The sequence below is a fragment of the Pipistrellus kuhlii genome, unplaced genomic scaffold (genome assembly GCF_014108245.1).
Source record: "Pipistrellus kuhlii isolate mPipKuh1 unplaced genomic scaffold, mPipKuh1.p scaffold_m20_p_6, whole genome shotgun sequence".
Taxonomy (NCBI): Eukaryota; Metazoa; Chordata; class Mammalia; order Chiroptera; family Vespertilionidae; genus Pipistrellus; species Pipistrellus kuhlii.
This window is the reverse complement of record NW_023425562.1, coordinates 3,421,548-3,440,707: the sequence shown is the minus strand read 5'-3', so window position 1 is coordinate 3,440,707 and position 19,160 is coordinate 3,421,548. Positions and strand designations below refer to the sequence as shown.

Here is a 19,160-nt window from a genome sequence, read left to right as displayed (position 1 = left end):
CTCTGCTCATGAATAGCCTTGTGTGTCGTCTTTCGTCCATACATTTTTGATAGTGTTTTTCTCTTTATTCACTTGAAATGACTAATTCTTATCCTGGTTTTTGAAGACTTTCTCAGGCGATCAATGGACGAACATAGGGTCTGATCAGCACGCTGAGTCCATGCCGGAACGGCCTTTTAGAATACTGGTCATACATAAGGCTGTGTTGCCCCTGTAACTGTCCCAGATGTGAAAAGCGATGCAGACCGGTGTGTATGAGTTGTAACTGCTTCGGTGTTACCATGGTTTCTTTTATAATCTTCACTGCCCATTTCTCTCTCTCGTTGGTCACTATTGTAAAGCTCAGGAATAAACGTAGGGAAACCTGCAGTGTCTGTCTGTGTTCTGTTAGGAACATATCCAGGATTCTATTTCCCTCCCTTGCCGTTACTGACCTTTGTGTTGTTTTGTTATGCAGTAGCTGGTTGCCTAGGCAGTGCTCCTGAGAATCATTAACGATTGATAAACAAATGTCTGTTGCTACCCACCAAGAGGAAGTCCAATAGATGGCCCCATGTGCAAAGCAGCTCAGGGACAAGCTCATTCAGTGCTTCTGTGCTGAGGACTTCTGTTCTAGTTTGGGTCTTCTGTTTGCAATTACCTGTGCTTCTTGGTTCTTAACGTCTTACTCTGGGCAATGTGACTGACAAGCGGCACTCACCCAGGCCTCTCCCGTGGCTCAGCATCAGGGCCTGCGAGGCCCTGCCTGTGGGCACTGCCTCTCCTGCAGCTCTCCCCAGTGAACTTGGGCACATCTTGCTGCCCTTCAAGTAAACATTCCTAACACACCCTGCAGCTCCCAAACCGCCTCAAATGATAAGGCCCTAAACAGAACATGAATTTCTTTGTATGCTTTAATTTTTATGCTTTCCACTAGGCCTGATACAACTCTTTTTTAGAAGTAGGTAAAATAAATTATGACAAATGTAAATTATGGTTATAGTGTACTGAATTCAATCTTGGTCTAAGGCATTTAAACTCTATAAGTCTGGCAGACACCCCTGAATGATATATTTTATTTGAGTCAACCTACTATCAACATTAAAATAATATTCAAACTTAATGCAAACTAATAATTTTATTAAAACATTGACTATAAATTTCTTACCATCTATAGCCAGGATCTCTGCTGTGTATTTCCCATTGGTAATATATTTTGACTTCTTATCAAATTCCCTGGAAAATTGTATCTCGCCAGTCCTTGAGTCAACTTTTAACCAGCTGCCAGCATCATATCCTATGATATATCTGTTTTTAAGGAAATAAGTTCATCATTTGCTTATATGAAAGTTATTAAGTTTAATCACATCCAATGCATTAAACTTACATATGGTGTTTGCTGCTTTACAGTAATAATTGATTTGGATTATAAAATGTATCTATGTTAATGTTAATAAAATTCTAATATTGAACATATTAATGCACAGAGTTTTAAAATTTCATAATTCTTACTCCTCTACTTCTTTATATAATTGTTCATAAAATGTTAAATCTATTTCAGGTTTATTTATTAAATCATAGCAAAATCAAAGAAATATCCTTCAGTCATTTCACATGGATGTATCAGTTGTTCCTCAGTTTTAAGGTATATTGGTTTCCGAGCACTTTATTGTTGGCCTTTCAGAGGTTGTGGTATCATTTATTCCATCTGTGTGTATGGGTTTTTTGACTTGTAATTGATTCAAAGTGCTTGAACAAAGATCTTTTGTCTGAACCAGGCACAATTTTAAGTTACCATGGCCCTTATTTGACATAACTTTTCCCTCTATCCCATACTGCCAGACTTCATAATTGTTGTTGTCTGTTAATTTGTTAGCTGATTAAATAATCAAAATTGTTCCAATCAATTTATAAGTCAACAGACTGTGCACTCAAAAAATATTGGGTGTAAGAAGGGAGACAAGGAAAGGATATAAAGAATATTTGTATATTTCACTATAATTATTTCCAGACTACCTTATATAGGTCTAATTAATGTATAATATATATACCTCATGCCCCCAATTCCTACTTCTGTTTTTTCATTCTGACTCTCTACATTATTTTAGCTTCCCCTATACTACCCTTCTTTATAAGATCAAGTAGAAGGTTGAAATTAGCCCCAATGTTATAGATAACACAGGTAAAAAACACACACAAAACAAGCAGTGATTCATCTTTTATGATGTCTTATTGTTTACGATATGGCTTCGTCAGCCGGGTCTAGGGTGGGACCTCTGCCATAAAAGATCAGAGAGACTCTCAGAGTAACTGAAGGTGATTCTTTGATCTTACAACTGCTCCATGGACACAATTACTCTTACACCCAGTCGGCGCCCTCACAGCCTATAAAACACTGTTAACCTTCTAAGAACATGTCAGTGCCACATGGTGTCCTATAACAGGTGAGCAGACAAAACAAGACTCCCAAAATGTTTCAAGCCCCACACACTCAAGCACATGCCCCATGAGTCAGCAGTGGACGGAACCACGCGCTGCCTCTCGAACACTGCAAAGGGCCTGTGGTACCTGACATTCGTGGCAGGATTCCCTGTGTCCAAATCCACAGCCGTGTATGTGCCAAGGACATAATTCATTAAGGAGTCCCCTCTTACTCCTTCCTGCACACTGAAAGTCATGGAGTTTGGATTAAACGTGGGTCCTTCTCTCACGTTAATGACCTGGATTCTCACAGGGGTTGAATGCATTCGGAACCGAGAGGCAACTGAGTGGTGAAATTCAGCTTGGTTTTTGACTCCGATGCCAAGATGAATATTAGGCATTTGTTCATAATCCAGCATCTGAAATGACAGAAATGAAAAACTCTGAAGCAGCAAAGGATTATTTTGACAGAAGAAACCATGTGAGGACACAACACACCAGCACAAAGTCCAGGCGTTATGCAATTCTGATTGTGAATTGATAAAATTTTATTTATTAGGACATGAGGTGTATTTCAGACATGTTATTCTCTTTATCTTTTAGATAATGAGGTGTATAGGTCATTTAGGCCTGTGAGTTTAAATTAGACTCATCTCTGGAATTTTGAACTTCTTATATAAAAACCCTAGAATGAAAAATAATCTTTCTTTCCAAATGAGGTATTTATGACACATAAAAAAAAATTATTGTAAAATGAACGAAAGAATGTCCATAATTGATAACTATGGGTTTTTTGACTTGTAATTGAATATATAGGCCCGGTTTCCTATGTAGAATTCATATCTGAGCATTTCTGAAAGTATAATCAACAGATTAAAGGAGCAATATTAATATTATTTTGTTAAAATTCTAATTGAGTAGCAATTCCTCTGAAAGTTGAAGTGAATGTATATACACACACATATATATATTTGTATTGTGTGTTAGTATTTCAATACACATTTATCAATAAATAGCAAAAGGAAAGTAGTTATTGATAAATTTTTAATTTTTTTGTCTTCTAAAACTATAAGCTCCTTGAGAATGGAGATAGTCTCATTCACTTTTATATCCGTAGCACATAGTAATTCTCAATAAATTGGAGTTGAGCTAAAGCATTTATAATGCCCTCACACTAAGGAAAAGGTTATAGAAAGCTTAGTCAAGAGCCTGTGACTGAGAATGGCTTGAGCAAAGGTCTTTAGTAACGCCATTCCAAATGCCAAATCCCAGGGGAATTGCACATATATTATCTGAACACACAGTTCTTCTGGCTCTGAGCTAACACACATATTAAGGGGTTTCCTTCCATCTTAATTAGCCTTGTCATATTATTTTAATATTTTCAAACATATTTTCTGCTCGCTTTTAGAGACTTGGGAAGTTATGCAGGGGGAAAAAAATAGATATTTTGTCTACACAGCATCTAATACTACCTTAATCAATTTTCATGAAATTGAATCAAATAGTTTTCTTTTGCAATAAACTAAGTATGTCTTTATTTTTATTTTTTAAAATTATATTTCTTTTTGAGAGAGATAGAAGCAACAATGATGAGAGAGAATCACTGATTGGCTGCCTCCTGCATGCCCCCCACTGGGGATTGAGCCTGCAACCCAGGCCTGTGCCCTTGGCCAGAATGCAATCAGACCCTTCAGTTCACAGGCTGACTATCCACTGAGCCAATCCAATTAGGGCCTAAGTGTGTCTTTAAAATACTTTGGCTCTCATAGAAGACAATTATGTAAATCATAGATGGTCATTGAACAAATGGTTCTTTTTTGTGTTCATTAGAATGATAAGCGTAAAACGTAAAGATTTTTTCCATAATTTTGATGACCACCTTGTAAGTTTGTACACCACATGCTAATGTTTGTGTTTTGTGGTAAAGTAGTAATGTTTTAATTGTTCCAGATAATTTAAAAAAGAATAAAGACTCAATATGTAAATGATATGTCTGCATTTTAAGAGTCTAAATGGCTTTTGAATAGACTGATAAAAGTTTCACAGGAATAGAGAAAAGAGGTGACAACATTGAATGATCACCAGGCTCATACTAAGTGTGTCATGCGTCTGTCTGTATGTATGCTCATAGCTGCAAGTTCTGTCTATGTTGTTAGTAGTAATTGTATTTTGAGAAACTAATCTCTTTTATTACATCGATGTTAGTTTGAATCTTATTAGTTTGTAGTTTTGTTTCTAATTTGTACCTTTAGATTATATTGCAGCCCATTAAGTAAAAATGGAGAGTAGTTTGAGAAACGCTAATTTATAGGAAAAAGCCAAGCCCTGTAGGTTGGTATTAAGTTTCTCTGCATCTCCATTCCTGAATCTTGTTGCTTCTCTAGGTGGATGCTCTGCATGGCTCCACTGAGGTGCTCACATGCCTTGCATGTGTATTATATGTTCCCACCTGTATGCATGCTCACTTCTTTTCCCACCTGAGCAGACTGTTAGAAGGTCCTGCTTAACTTACTCCCTGTATGAAATACTTTCAGACAGATCTAGCATAAAAGCATGCCACCTCTGATCTCAGTCATTCTCTCATATTTCACCCATTTAGCAAATTGATTGTGTTTAATACGATATCTGTACTACTATTTATTATGTTTTTTTTTATAATGTACTAGAGACCCAGTGCACGAAATTTGTGCATGGGTAGGATCCCTAGGAGCTGCTGGCTGTGGGCCAGGGACTCCCTTCCCTTGGCCACCTACGCTGTTGCCAGCTGGGGTGGGGCTGGCCGGGGAGAGGGGCCATGGGCAGTTGGCCAGCTGGCCCTGCCCCTAGTTGAACTCCCAGTCAAAGGGACAATTTGCATATTAGGCTTTTATTATATAGGATTTTTATTGATTTCAAAGAATAAGTGAGAGGGAGAGAGAGATAGAAACATCAATGATAAGAGAGATTCATTGATAGGCTGGCTTCTATACACCCCCTACTAGGGATTGAACCCACAATCTGGGCATCTGCCCTGATTGAGGATTGAACCATGACCTCCTAGTTCAGTGGTTGGCAAATTCATTAGTCAACAGAGCCAAATATCAACAGTATAATGATTGAAATTTCTTTAGAGAGCCAAATTTTTTAAACTTAAGCTATATAGATAAGTACATTGTTATTAACTTAATTAGGGTACTCTTAAGCTGGCCTTTGCTAAAAACTCAAGGGGCCAAAGAGCCACATGTGGCTGGCGAGCTACAGTTTGCTGACCACTGTCCTAGTTCATAGGTTGGCACTGAGCAAGCTATGCCGGCTGGGCTATTTATTATGTTTTTATCTCCCATATTATTTTCTAATGTGAGGGTCCTTATCTTGACTTCTCAGCTAGACATTGGACACTGTGAGAACAAAACAGCCTTCTTGTTTTTCTTGGTAATAAACGATGTGTGGCTTGGCTGGCGGTCTCTGCCTGACACAGAAAGTTCACTTAGGGTTGGTCACAGAAACAGTATTCAAGGCTGTGGGTTGCTTTTTGTAGACGGATCCTGGCTCTGAAAGTGTTTTAAAACATCTTTAAAAGAAAAAGTTGTAGATCTCATACTGTACCTTGACAACTCTCAAAATGCCTTCATTGGTTCGTGGGTCTGTTTGAATCTCGAACCAATTCCCATCATTCCCGGAGAGAATTACATATTTCGCCAGCCAGTTATCTGTGCCTTCCTCATCAAGATCAATTGCTTTTAACCGCATCAGTTCCGGATTCAAACAGTTCTCCTCAATGCTTGCTGAGTACTGAGTGACATAGACCAATTTCATAATCAGTGAATTTTCAAAAGAAAAAAGTTAGTTTCAAATTGTGAATTATCATTTAAATTACTAACAACAAACTGCCAGATATTTTTACGTCATTATTAAGTGACTTATATTCCATAAGAAATCTAAAAATAAAACGATTATAAAATAATAGATGTGATTTTCATGTGCTGTATGTAAGACCAGGGGCACACTCTATTGTTTCATTCTTATTGCTTTTAGTTTTCCAAACCTACCTCCTTTTCTATAAAAGGCCAGATAATAAATATATTGGACGTTGTAGGCCTGCAATTAGTGCTGTAGCTACTCATTTTTGCTGCTGTAGCATCAGAGTAGCAACAGACAACATGTAAAGAAATAAGTACCGCTGTGATCAAATAGAAAAAACATTTTTTACCAAAAGAAGCGGCAAGCCAGATCTGGCTTTGCTGATTTTGATTTTATGCTTCTTTATGCTTAAGGACGAAATTGAGAATGTTTGGGACGGTACTAGAATTGATTCAGTAAACCATCGGGCATATAAAATCCATCAACATTGTTAAAGGATTCCCAGAATGATGTTAATAAATTTCTACACTTCTTCGAATGGAATATATGGAGGAGATTGGTCTACGGCTTTCACAGAGGAGATCATTACGGAATAGTGACTCAAAGGCAAATACCCTAAAGATGTCGAGGTTTATGTAGCAAAGTTGAGTACATCCATCCATGTGAAAGAACCAACGCTAGTGGGAACGTAAATTGATGATTGGCTTTTATGTAAAAAGATCATAAGAGGAACAGCTTACGGAGGTTTTCTCCAAGGTGGGGAAATTATCGTTGACATCTAAGACCTGGATCCTACAGGCGCACTCAGAGGACAGTCCATCTGCAGCTCCGTCTCGGTCCGAGCCCCGCACGACGAGGCTGTACATACTGTGCTCCTTGATTAAGGTGAAAAAGAATTCTAAGACTTAGGTTTTGAGTTGAATAAAACCCAACACATTCTGATGTCTTTGTTCCCCCATTCTTTTATTACTTTATATAATACTTTATATACTTTTTCTTCTATATAATTTTCATTTAAAATAATAGTTGGATTCTTTTTTCCTTCCCTCCTTTACACTGGGTAGAGGGCATGGACGTGTTATTTCATCTCCGTATTCTCAAAACTGTGTGTCCTTTATTTCTTCGCATTCATTTGCGGAAGGCTTTACCTCTCTGTCCAGGAAGCTGGACATGGTGCGGACCTCGCCGGTGTACCTGTTCAGGATGAACATTGGCGCACCTGCTGGCTCCTGAGAGATGATCTTGTAGGCGATTTTAGAGTTCAGGTGATTGTCTTCATCTGCATCGGTGGCGCTTAACTTCACCACCAGCGTGTCTGGGAAGGAAGAGGGAGCGGGAGAGTACTGGGGACTCCGTTAAAATCAGTTTGGTAAGTCAGCAGGCAAAGGAAGAAAGAACGGTCGGCCTTCCCCTGCAGGCTCTCTCTTCTAGTATCCATGACATGGACAGGGTGGGGCAAAAGTGGGTTTACATTGTTTGTATGGACAATCATACAATCTCTCTATATAAAAGCCTAAGTGACTGGTCAACTGCTTGACACATCTTCCGCTTGACTGATCAACAGGTCGCTATGACTCTCAGTGACCACCATGCTCAACGCAGGAGCTTCCCCCTGATGTTCAGTGCACTCCCACAGGGGGAGCCACTCAGCTGACTGGGACGAGTGGGTCCGGGATGAGGGGGGACAGCTCCTCCACAGATCCCCACAGGTTACACCGAGGGACCCCACTGGTGCACGAATCCATGCACTGGGCCTCTAGTAACTATTAACTAATAATATAAGAATAAACTGTGTTCCACGTACTCACACCTATGAACCTACTTTTGCCCTACCTTGTCTTACTATAACTTTACTAACAAAAATCACAGTGGTTTGCTTCTATAAAACCCTTTACAGTTTATGAAGTCCTCGCACTCCTTAAATGCTTTAAGCTACTTGTACTTCGATCTCCTGAAGCTTTTGTCCAAGAGGAAGGGAAGTCATGGTGCAGAGAGGAGGCTGGCCTACTCACTGGCATCGCTGTTCTCCTCGATGCTGCCCGTGTACATGTTCTGTGTGAAGACCGGAGGGTTGTCATTGATGTCCATCACTTTGACTCTGAGCTCCAGGGGCCTCTCTAAGTCTTCACCCCGCGCATTCAGAGCCCGGCAGTAGATCTGTGAAAAGTTGGAAAAAGACTGTCTTTCTCCACCGAAGGAGATTAAGTTACGTGCTTAAAAATATCTAAATAATTTTCTCAGTCAACTGAGCTTGTTTTTACAGTCTAGTAATTTCAATACAGTCAAAACATCTGATCACATGCTTGTGCGGCACTTGAGGGAATTTTGAGCCATAATCTATTTTCATCCTCTTCCTAGCTCCTCAAGCCCTGTGTTCAGAGGTAGGTGTTAGTCCGGGGGAAAGTATTTTTTGAAGGTATTATATTGTATAATATGTCTCAATGAGAGCACACTGCCGCGACTTACCAGGAAGAGGGGCGTGATCTCTCTGTCCACCACGGAGGTGATGTTGATCTCCCCCGTGTGCGGGTTGATGGCGAACACCCCGTACGGCGGCCGGTCAATGCCCACCCCGGAGATGCGGTACGTGATCTTCTGGCTCACTTCGCAGTCCGAGCGGATCTGTGAGAAAGTGGCGGGGACTCAGGGCGGGCTGTGAGGTTCACCGGGTGGTGGGAAGGGAAGGGAAAGGCTCTGGAGCCAGATGGGGCTCATATTGAAACCCGGCACCATGACATAGGCCCGGTGACCGTGGCAAATGCACCAATTTTGTCAAGTCCTGGCTCCTAATGGGCGAATACAACTCACAGCCTGGGCTTGTTGTGGGGATTGTATGAGGAAACATATGTACACCCACGCCGATGACTGACATAGGGCACACCCATACCTGACGTAGATCTGTTATTCACGTTATGTTGTTCACGTCTCTGTTTTGCACATAAAGTTTAGCAGAAGAACTCAGAATCTTTACTTTTTTGTAAGAAGACTGTGTTGTGTTAATATGTACCCTGCTTAGACTTGGATTTGAGATTCAATAAAAATGGTAGGTCATTTGAAAATCAGGAGAGAAGTACAGTGTTTAGAGATAATGGCAATAATTTTATAAATCAAAACCTACCATATCACTCACCTGCCAAACAGTTTATGGTACATATTCTGCTATCTAGATTGTGTTTTCATAGGTTTACATCTATGGCTCATAAATTTAAATAAATGTAGTTTAAAGTTTGAAATCTAACCTATGTACTAAAGATGAGAGCACTCAGTAAAATACTAAGACTTGTTATCCAGATACCCACAATTAAATAAAGACAGGTAGAAATGCAACTTGGATGAGCTCCACTCTAGTCCGAAGATCTTATTTATATAAACAAAAACACAGGAAATCCCTCAATTGCAAATATAAAGGAAAGAATATATAATACCAGGGGAGGGGGGTAATATAAAGCTGTAAATGTGAGTTGAACGGGAATAATAATAATTTAAAAGCTTTCCAAAACGTTGAAAAGATCCGCGAGAGAATACATCTCTTTTCTTGAGCTGAGACTATGTCTGTACTATCACTGCCGGCGCTTCCTGTGTTCGGTGGAGAGCTTTAAGGACGGAGTTCTGATAAACTACGGCCCGGGACTGCAACAGAGGCCCGAGGCCAAGAGCCCAGAAGGAGCTGGCGAAGCTGTTCATGTGGATCCCGCCCTTCCCGGCCAGCTCTGCCTCGGCGCTCCTTCCTTACTGAGAGCCGCTCTTTGAAATGCCGCTCAGGCTCTCCAGACTCCTGCATCTGGGGAGTCTGTGGGGCTGCTCAGGAGAATGCCGGGGTGTGCAGACATGTCCCAGAACAGGCAGGCGCGGAGAAGCAGACATGTGTGTGCAGACATGGCCCAGAACGGGCAGGTGAGGAGAAGCAGACATGTGTGTGCAGACATGGCCCTGTGTGCAGACATGGCCCAGAACGGGCAGGTGAGGAGAAGCAGACATGTGTGTGCAGACATGTCCCAGAACAGGCAGGCGCGGAGAAGCAGACATGTGTGTGCAGACATGGCCCAGAACGGGCAGGTGAGGAGAAGCAGACATGTGTGTTCAGACATGGCCCAGAACGGGCAGGTGAGGAGAAGCAGACATGTGTGTGCAGACATGTCCCAGAACAGGCAGGCGCGGAGAAGCAGACATGTGTGTGCAGACATGGCCCAGAACGGGCAGGTGAGGAGAAGCAGACATGTGTGTTCAGACATGGCCCAGAACGGGCAGGTGAGGAGAAGCAGACATGTGTGTGCAGACATGGCCCAGAACGGGCAGGTGAGGAGAAGCAGACATGTGTGTGCAGACATGGCCCAGAACGGGCAGGTGAGGAGAAGCAGACATGTGTGTGCAGACATGTCCCAGAAGGGGCAGGCAAGGAGAAGCAGACATATGTGTGCAGACATGTCCTAACATGGGCAGGCGTGGAGAAGCAGACATGTGTGTTCAGACATGGCCCAGAACGGGCAGGTGAGGAGAAGCAGACATGTAGTGTGCAGACATGTCCTAACATGGGCAGGTGAGGAGAAGCAGACATGTGTGTGCAGACATGTCCCTGTGTGCAGACATGGCCCAGAACGGGCAGGTGAGGAGAAGCAGACATGTGTGTGCAGACATGGCCCAGAACGGGCAGGCGCGGAGAAGCAGACATGTGTGTGCAGACATGTCCCAGAACGGGCAGGTGAGGAGAAGCAGACATGTGTGTTCAGACATGGCCCAGAACGGGCAGGTGAGGAGAAGCAGACATGTGTGTGCAGACATGGCCCAGAACGGGCAGGTGAGGAGAAGCAGACATGTGTGTGCAGACATGGCCCAGAACGGGCAGGTGAGGAGAAGCAGACATGTGTGTGCAGACATGTCCCAGAAGGGGCAGGCAAGGAGAAGCAGACATATGTGTGCAGACATGTCCTAACATGGGCAGGTGAGGAGAAGCAGACCTGTGTGTGCAGACATGTCCCTGTGTGCAGACATGTCCCAGAGCGGGCAGGTGAGGAGAAGCAGACATGTGTGTTCAGACATGGCCCAGAACGGGCAGGTGAGGAGAAGCAGACATGTGTGTGCAGACATGTCCCTGTGTGCAGACATGTCCCAGAACGGGCAGGCGAGGAGAAGCAGCAGGTGGACGGACAGAGCCGGGGGAGCTGGAGGCCAAGGTCTCTCCCAGACGTGACAGTCCGGGGGCCTCCGCGCCCCGCACCTGCTCCCTCGGTGCGGGCGGAGCAGTGAAGCTGCGGCCCTGCCCTCCATGGCCTTGGGTGGCGGGTGGCCTGTGATGGCGGCGCCACTCACCCTGGCGATGGGGTTCCGCTTGGAGTTGTCCTCTCCTTCTCGGCACGCCGCGGCGAACTTGATCCACTCGCGCTTCTGCCTCCTGACAGTCTGCCACTTGGTCGTGCCCTTTTCCACGTCCAGCTCCTTCACCTGGAGCGGAGAGCACATTGCCCAGTGTCAGGGCGGCTTTACTGAGGAAGCACATCTGGCTGGCATGGCGAGGCACGCCCCGAAGAGGCCCGGGTACTGAGTTTGAGGAACAAAGTGCTGTTACCACCTGCCCCCTCCGGGTAGAGAGAGCTTGGGCACCCTCAGCGCTACTTCTTTGTGGAATCGCCCCTCGGCTAGCATATGGGGCTGTGAAACACTTTGTGAGCTGAGTGTGGAGCTCGAAACGTTATAGCGGGTAATATGGTGTGTGTACGTAATCTTTCTTCTTTCCTCTGCCCACTGGTTAGCAGACATTGGCCCAAAGCATCCACGGACACACTTGGCTCATGCCGAAAGCCCCTTGGTATCTGGCCCCTTTCCAGAAGCATCCATGGGGGTGTCTGAGCAGATCCATCCGCCTTCCCCCACAGGCCCGTGCCGGCGAGGCTCCCCAGGCCAGAAGGTTATTATTGGCGGGGCACCCAGGACACAGCGACTGGACTAAAATACATGGCGGTATTTTATGTAAAACGCCTGGAGGCCAACAGCGTACATAAGAGTTAGGGGCTGATTGAACCCAGGATGTTTTCCAAGCTTGGACAGAGCCACATATCGAGGTCCAGCTGGCACGGACCACATCTGCCCAGTGATGTTGAGGGTCGGGCCACATTGTAAGGAGCTCTCGGTGTGGGCAGATGTGTCTGTGGCTCTGGGGGGCAGGAGCCAATGTTTCAGAAGGTAGGCACCACGGAGCCCTCGCCAGGCTTCCTGTCTCCAGAGGTTAACAGCTTGCGGCTGTGCCAGGGGAAAGCATTCCTGGGAGGCTGGGCTGGTGAGGGCACTGACTCAAAGAGAGGAAGGATGCTTCTCTTCTGCTGGCGAGGACACCACTCGGGCTGTGTACCCAAATAGACTATTGCAGGTAAGAGGAATGTCTTAACTGAAATGATGGTGACCACCATAATCCCACGGGCACCTATCTGGATTCTCAATACTGGCTGTGTCTTCATCGTCTCTGCTTGCTGTGTGTTTTTATAGTCTTAATTGCTGTCGTCGGAGGGTTTTTAAGAGTTTACTAGTGTACTATTAAAGACTTCAGAAATGTTACTACATGCGTGAACATTTTTGTGTACATGTGTACACATGCACACACACATATTTGTAACTCTTTATATACTTGTTGAGACACAGATAATTGTATGTTTTCACTAAGCTTCATTTAATTACCACTTTGTGGGGAGGAGCTGCTCCATGCGATGGAGCTTATACTTTCAGGAACCAAAGCATTTACATTTTCCTCTATTTTGATGCGACTTCCTGAAAGTGTACCACCTATTGTCCATTTTGTCAACAGAGATACAGTAATTATATCTTCTTCTATTATTTGGTATTATCAGAATGAAAATGTAACTGCTATAATAAAATATGTCCTCCCAGAGAAGACTGCTTTACTTTCCGAGCCCCCTCTATGGCCCTGAGCTCTGTTGTTTTATTTAGTTGTGATTACAGATCTTTTTGCTTTTGTATTTCGCCTCATTGATTGACCATACATTTATGCTGGTGTAATTGTCTAAAACTCCTCTTCCCATTCTAATGTGTTGCTTTGCTTCTTTTGCTTTGCCTTAAGTTGGGAAAAGGAAATAAGCTATAATATTAGTAAAGTTTGAGGAGCAGGAGGTACTATGATGCTGACCTGTCACAAACCTTGCCTGAAAGCAGGGACATTTAAAATTATGGGCTGCAAATATTGCTGTTTTCAAATATTCTGATTTTTTGATATATTATGCATTACATGATTCAGTTTTTCTTTCCATTCTAAATTGAGACGGTAGTTTTAATAATTGCACCTTACCTCAACAATAAATTCACTGTTTACTTCCAGCACCACCTGTTATAGAAGACACAACATTAGCATAAATTTGCATAGTTTAAAGGAAGTCGAGTCCTGAAATTATTGACAATATTTTCTGATTGATTAATTCATTTCTTAAATACACATTTTGCTAGTGATATGGAATAACCATGGGTAATACAAAATTAATAATACAGGTTTTTCTCCACAGAGGCTTTTAAACTTTTAAGGAAGCAAACACATAACTAAGGAAAGTTAGGATATGGGCTTCCACAGAGGCGCCAAACTCACTGGATAGTTCGAGTGGAAGGAAAAGCAGAAACTCAGGTTACCCCGTGGATTTCAGGAAGGCCTCAGGGGAGAGGGGTCTGCAGGAGGAAGCTACTTTGGTAAGAGAAATTGATGGGGGGAACTTTTTCAGCCGGAATAAAACATGAACACAGGTGTAAGGGAGCTAAGCTTCTGAGAATGTCCCAGGAATGGGAAGTAATATTATTGGCTGGAAAGAAGAGGAAATAGTGAGGAGACATGGGAGACAGGCTAGGAATGTCAGTTTGAAGGCAGATCATGAAGTGCTTTATGTACCAAACCAGGGAATAAAATACGGGGATTGACAATAGCACCGTTTTAAAAACACATTGTTGATATGAAGGGAGGGTGACGAGGGAAAAGTACTTGAAGTCAAGACACTTAAGGATGAGCAGTCGCTGGGTGAGACACAGTTAGGACATGAACATGGGAAAGGAGAGAAGATGGAGACTTTTCCAAGGAACCAATAGGACCTGTAGATTGTGGGTATAAGGGGAGGACGTAACTTAAGTTGGCTTATTGGGATAATGGGGGCACTTTTAATAATAACAGGGAGTTCAACAGGAGAGGGTCACTGCAGGGAGATGTTGCCGAGGTTTCCATTAATTAATTAATTAGTTGATTTTATTGCTTCTAAAATTTGGGATAGACATAAAAGATGAAGAAGTGAAAATTTATCTAAACAAGAGTGCTATTTAAAGTTGCAGGAGGTGAGGATATTCCATTAAAAAGTTTAAGAAGATCAATAAAGTAGGCAGAGAATAGACTCTTATATAGGAAATGCTTATAATTGATCAGGGGACAGAAGAAATAAGTCTAAGCAGAGAATAGAGAGGGGGAGGGACCAGGTTTGTGGGAGCAGAGCAGACTTTGTCCACATGAAAAGCTCAAAAGTGGCAGTGGCGGTGGCCGTGGTGGCTGTGGTGGTGGCTGTGGTGGAGGGTTGTAAGCAAGCTGAATTCCGAAGGAAGAGATGCAGATGGAGAAGAGGTGGCCGGGAAGAGGCGGGGTGAGTGGCATGCAGGGATAAGAAGTTGGCTGGAGAGGAACCATTTCATGGTTCATGTCTCAGAGCAAGGTCAAGGAGACTGGGAACTGAGACGTCCTGGGAGTTTACGCAGGCAATCAGTGCCAAGTTTTGCAAGTGGCATCAGTCAGTTTGCAGGAGACAAGGAACACGTTGTTGAGAAAGTGGAAATAGCAACCACACATAACATTTTCAAGTTAGGAGTTAAAGGACGTGAGAGATCTGATGCAATTTGAGGAGTTAATTAAATCAAGACCTTTTTTTTTTTAGGTTGGGGAACCATGAGGAAATACACAGTCCCCAGGGGGAGGAAAGGGGTTCACGGAGGAAGAATGGTAGGTGGAGATGAGAGAAAGGGAGGGGCAGCAGAGGCAGAAATGAAGAAGTTACAAGTGCAATCTAAGAGAGACGAGGAGTGGTTAATCACAAGTGCATGGAAGCGGTGTGACCACACGAGCAGGCAGTGCATTGTGGGGCTGTGCGCCTGAGCCCTGTGTGGTTTTGTTAACCAGCGTCATCCCAACAAACGCAATACGAAGGAGACAATAAAGTGCAAGGAGCCGAAACCAGTGTGGCTCAGCGGTAGAGCATCGGTCTGTGGACTGAAAGGTCCCGGGTTCGATTCCGGTCAGGGGCATGTACGTTGGTTGCGGGCACATCCCCGGTGGGGGGTGTGCAGGAGGTGGCTGGTTTGTGTTTATCTCTCATCCATGTTTCTGGCTCTCTATCTCTCTCCCTTCCTTTCTGTAAAAAATCAATAAAATATATTTTATATATAAAAAAAATAAAGTGCAAAGAAGAGCCCTGATATGAAGAAGACAATCTCTGCCTCTGAAAGAGAAGGCCGGAAGGACACCACGAAGAGGAAGCGGTTGTGAGGTGGAAGAGCAGGATAATTCGTTACACAGCTTTGCAGAATTGGAGTGAGCAGGGCCTCTGTTTGGCAGATGTGATCTGTACCTATCCCCTCCCCTCTCTCTGAATCAGGTTCTGATCTCAGGAGGGGTGAAATGTGGAAGTACTAGGTCCATAAAGAGGAAGGAAGCGACAGAAGAGTTTCCCCTGTGCATCAGAGCATGCGCACAGCACATCCTGACATGGCAGGTACTAGCCAGTCACTGTGAAAGCTTGGTACCGGCCTCAGCACTCTGGGGGGGGAAGGGGGGGGGGAGAAGAGAGAGCGAATGGAGGGGGTGGGAATGGAGGGATGGATGGAAAGGTGCAGGGGAATATAGTCCACAATAGTGTGATAACTGCCCGGTGACAGACGGTTACTAGACTCGGTGTGGTGAGCACATCACCAGTGATATAAATGCTAAATCACTGAGTTGCACAATGAAATGAATCTAATATTGTATGCCAGCTACACTTCAACATAAGTAATAATTAAATGTTCCCGCCTTGAAGGAAAAAAAGAAGAAGAAAGGAATTAACCACATCAAGCAGATTAGTGCTCAGCTGGAGAGAATGAAGGAAGTGCGCTGAGTTCCTCCGACCTTCTCCTGTCTCCCCCCAGAACCCGTGGGAACGGCGGGTAGCAGCATCCACCGCCCCGGTTCCCGCCGTCCTGCCCGGTGCCGCCGTGTCTTCTCAGGCGGGGTGTGTGTGTGTGTGTGTGTGTGTGCAGTGCCAGGGTGTGCCCACGGACAGCTGAGGTGCCTGAGGGAGCCAGTGTGGTCCATCCTGGCATTTCCCTGCCGACGGGGGTGCCAGCAGCCCGGCCCTCCACACCGGCCCCCTCCTGCAGGCCTCACTGAGAAACCCTGCCAGGAGGCTCCGCTTCCCAGGAAACGTCTGGGGATGGGTGTTGTGGGTGAAACTTGGGGACACCGCCTTCTGAAGCTGCCCCCGTAGCTGCGCGAACACCGTCAAACTGCAGGACGCGACGGGTTCCTGGTGAGCAGACAGGCCCGCCTTTCGGAGCCCCTTTCAGCGCTGTGCCGCCTGCCCTCCGAGGGCGGCTCGGCCTGGCCCGCCGGACACAGCACAGCACACGGCTGGCCGTCACCGTGGGGACGGGCGGAGGCAGAGGCTGTGCAGGCGAGGAGAGACGCCCAGCCCCGTGGCCTGCGGGGAGAGGCTCTCCCCCCTCCTTCCCCGGAGCTGTCTCACACGGAGCTGCACTCACTGCAGGAACTGCAATAGGACCTTCCTGGCCAAAGAAAGTGCCCACAGAGCCAACGGGCATGCGTCTGTGCTCATCCCAGAACGTGATGGAGACTGGGCCGGAGCACCTGCCCGGAAGGAGCACCCTCTGAAAGGGGAGGAGCGCAGACAGAGGAGAAGACCCGGAGGCTGCAGAAGCTGCACGCAATTGGTGTATGTTTCTAAGTCAGATAATTTATGTCTTGAAGTGGATATACAGCCCTAAAGTATAGATTAGCGTTATTAAAAGCAATAATAATAATATTATTATTAACAATAAAGCTCTGGGACGATGGGGAGCTCTGGACAGGGGCTCCGGGTTCCGTCCGGACTGTCTGTGCCAGCTGGCTGTGGAAAGCTCTTTGTTTGTGCAGCGGGGCTGCTTCTGTGTCCTTCCGGCGGGGCACAGAGTGAGGCCTTCGCTCGCTGTGAAGCGGCTGCTCTGCGGCCGGTGAGACGGAACGCAGTGGAGACGGGTCCGCAGGCGATCGCACGGCCTGCAGGGAGCGGGAGAGCCGACCTCAGCGTCTCCATTCTGAGCCCTCATGCTCACTCGGAAGCTCACTGCCCACATTAGCACGTAGGTGGGAACACGGCGAAGTGACTTGGCAAGAAAGGCAGATTGGAGACAGCATCCATCCATCCGCTCACTGAGAAGACTGTGTGACGGCACTGTCCTTGGTGTGCGAGGTAATTCTGACCTGCGATGGTGGGTCTACATTCTGGGGAGAGTAAGAGCCGATATGCTATAGCCATCCGACTTTTGGCAAATGCTGAAGCTTTTCTGGGCCTACCTTCCTTTTTTAATTCCTCCTCCTAGAGAGATGATGGTTTTATGTGAGACATGCAGAGTCTAAGTCATTCCATGTGCGTATGGCAGGATTACCAGGTGCTACGACAGTGTTAGGAGACACACTAGTCTCTGGCCTCCCCAGTGCGCTAACGTAGCAGCTGCCCAGCAGCCTGTCTCCATCTCCGTGCCGCCTTTTTGAAGTCAGTTTCCACGGCATTTGCACACCCAGTTCCTTATTAATAAGCAGTCCTCTCCTGAATAATACTTGTAAAGTAATTGAGTAAAGCAATTACCATCCTTGTGGGGCTCCGGCAGACATGCCAAGGTCAGGCCTAATTACAGCACCTTTGTTAGTAATTGAAGGTGTAGCTGGTGGTGGCATTTCAGCCGGCGAGCCGTGTAATTTTCGGGGGAGGAGGGAGGGCAGACGTTTCCCAGGCTGGGGACACCGGAAGGTTTCACGGTCTCCCCCTTCCACCCCCCGTCCCAGGTCCCAGGGCGGCTGTCCGGAGTGAGGACTCCCACCCGGGTCCCGCCGGGGGAGGGGAGGGAGATACGCTGCAACCCACCCCCCAGGCTCCCTGCTCTGTGAGGAGTCCTCCCCGGAGGCTCAGGACTGGAACGGAGTCACAGACTCTGCTCATCAGCAGGAAGTGCTCTCAAGAGCACCCCTCAGAGAGGAGAGGGAGCTGCGCAGCGCCAGAGCAGCATTTCCACGCCACGGTTCTCGAAACTGTTATTGGCGGGACTGCCGTGAAGCCCCAGGGCTGAGGTGGTGGTGACACGGCGCATCTCTCTGGGCATGGAAAGCTGTTAGTCCGCCAGGCACTCTGCAGAGATTTGAAGGCCACACTCTTGGTCTGTCCCTTTGGTTTTAAGTATGTGTTGTCATTCCTTAGTCACAGCAGCACAGAAGCACCAGAGGGGGTTTGCTTCTGTGTGGCCTTCGGTGCGGCGAGGGCAGCCGTGAGGTCGTAACAGGCAGTCTTGGAACCGGTCATTTCATGCTACCGAAGGCGTTCTGTTCCTACAGCCCAAACCCCGCATCAGATAAGATTGTTTGTCATCAGCCTGCACTTCTAGAAACTTGCCTGAGAGTAAAATAGATAAATACAAATTTCCGTTTCCCCTGGCAGACTCACAGTGCTATAGGTGAGAACTGATCTGATAAGTGGCCAGGTTAGTTCTAAATATGTTGGTCAATTTTGATACCCATTTTCGGTGTATAGTACATAACACCTACTAGTATAGGTGCAGCCACCTATCTTCTTTACTTTCCAAGAATCAGGACATTTAATGGAAAGGCTAACACCTCATGCGGAGCATGAATGATCACCATTTGTGCACAAAAC

The 19,160-nt window shown here is 45.6% G+C and overlaps 1 protein-coding gene across 1 annotated transcript in view; it reads right to left on the bottom strand.

Annotated features, from left to right (window-relative positions):
• DSG4 (desmoglein 4) overlaps positions 1–19,160 on the bottom strand; it is a 31,575-nt gene that overhangs the window by 9,288 nt on the left and 3,127 nt on the right. The window contains exons 2-10 of the mRNA XM_036417566.2: positions 13,535–13,570; positions 11,551–11,682; positions 8,710–8,865; positions 8,256–8,400; positions 7,392–7,558; positions 6,984–7,118; positions 5,989–6,174; positions 2,548–2,819; positions 1,148–1,287 (exon numbers count right to left, since the gene is read on the bottom strand). Of these exons, the coding sequence (XP_036273459.1) occupies positions 1,148–1,287; positions 2,548–2,819; positions 5,989–6,174; positions 6,984–7,118; positions 7,392–7,558; positions 8,256–8,400; positions 8,710–8,865; positions 11,551–11,682; positions 13,535–13,570 (1,369 nt within the window). The remainder of the gene's footprint in view (positions 1–1,147; positions 1,288–2,547; positions 2,820–5,988; positions 6,175–6,983; positions 7,119–7,391; positions 7,559–8,255; positions 8,401–8,709; positions 8,866–11,550; positions 11,683–13,534; positions 13,571–19,160) is intronic.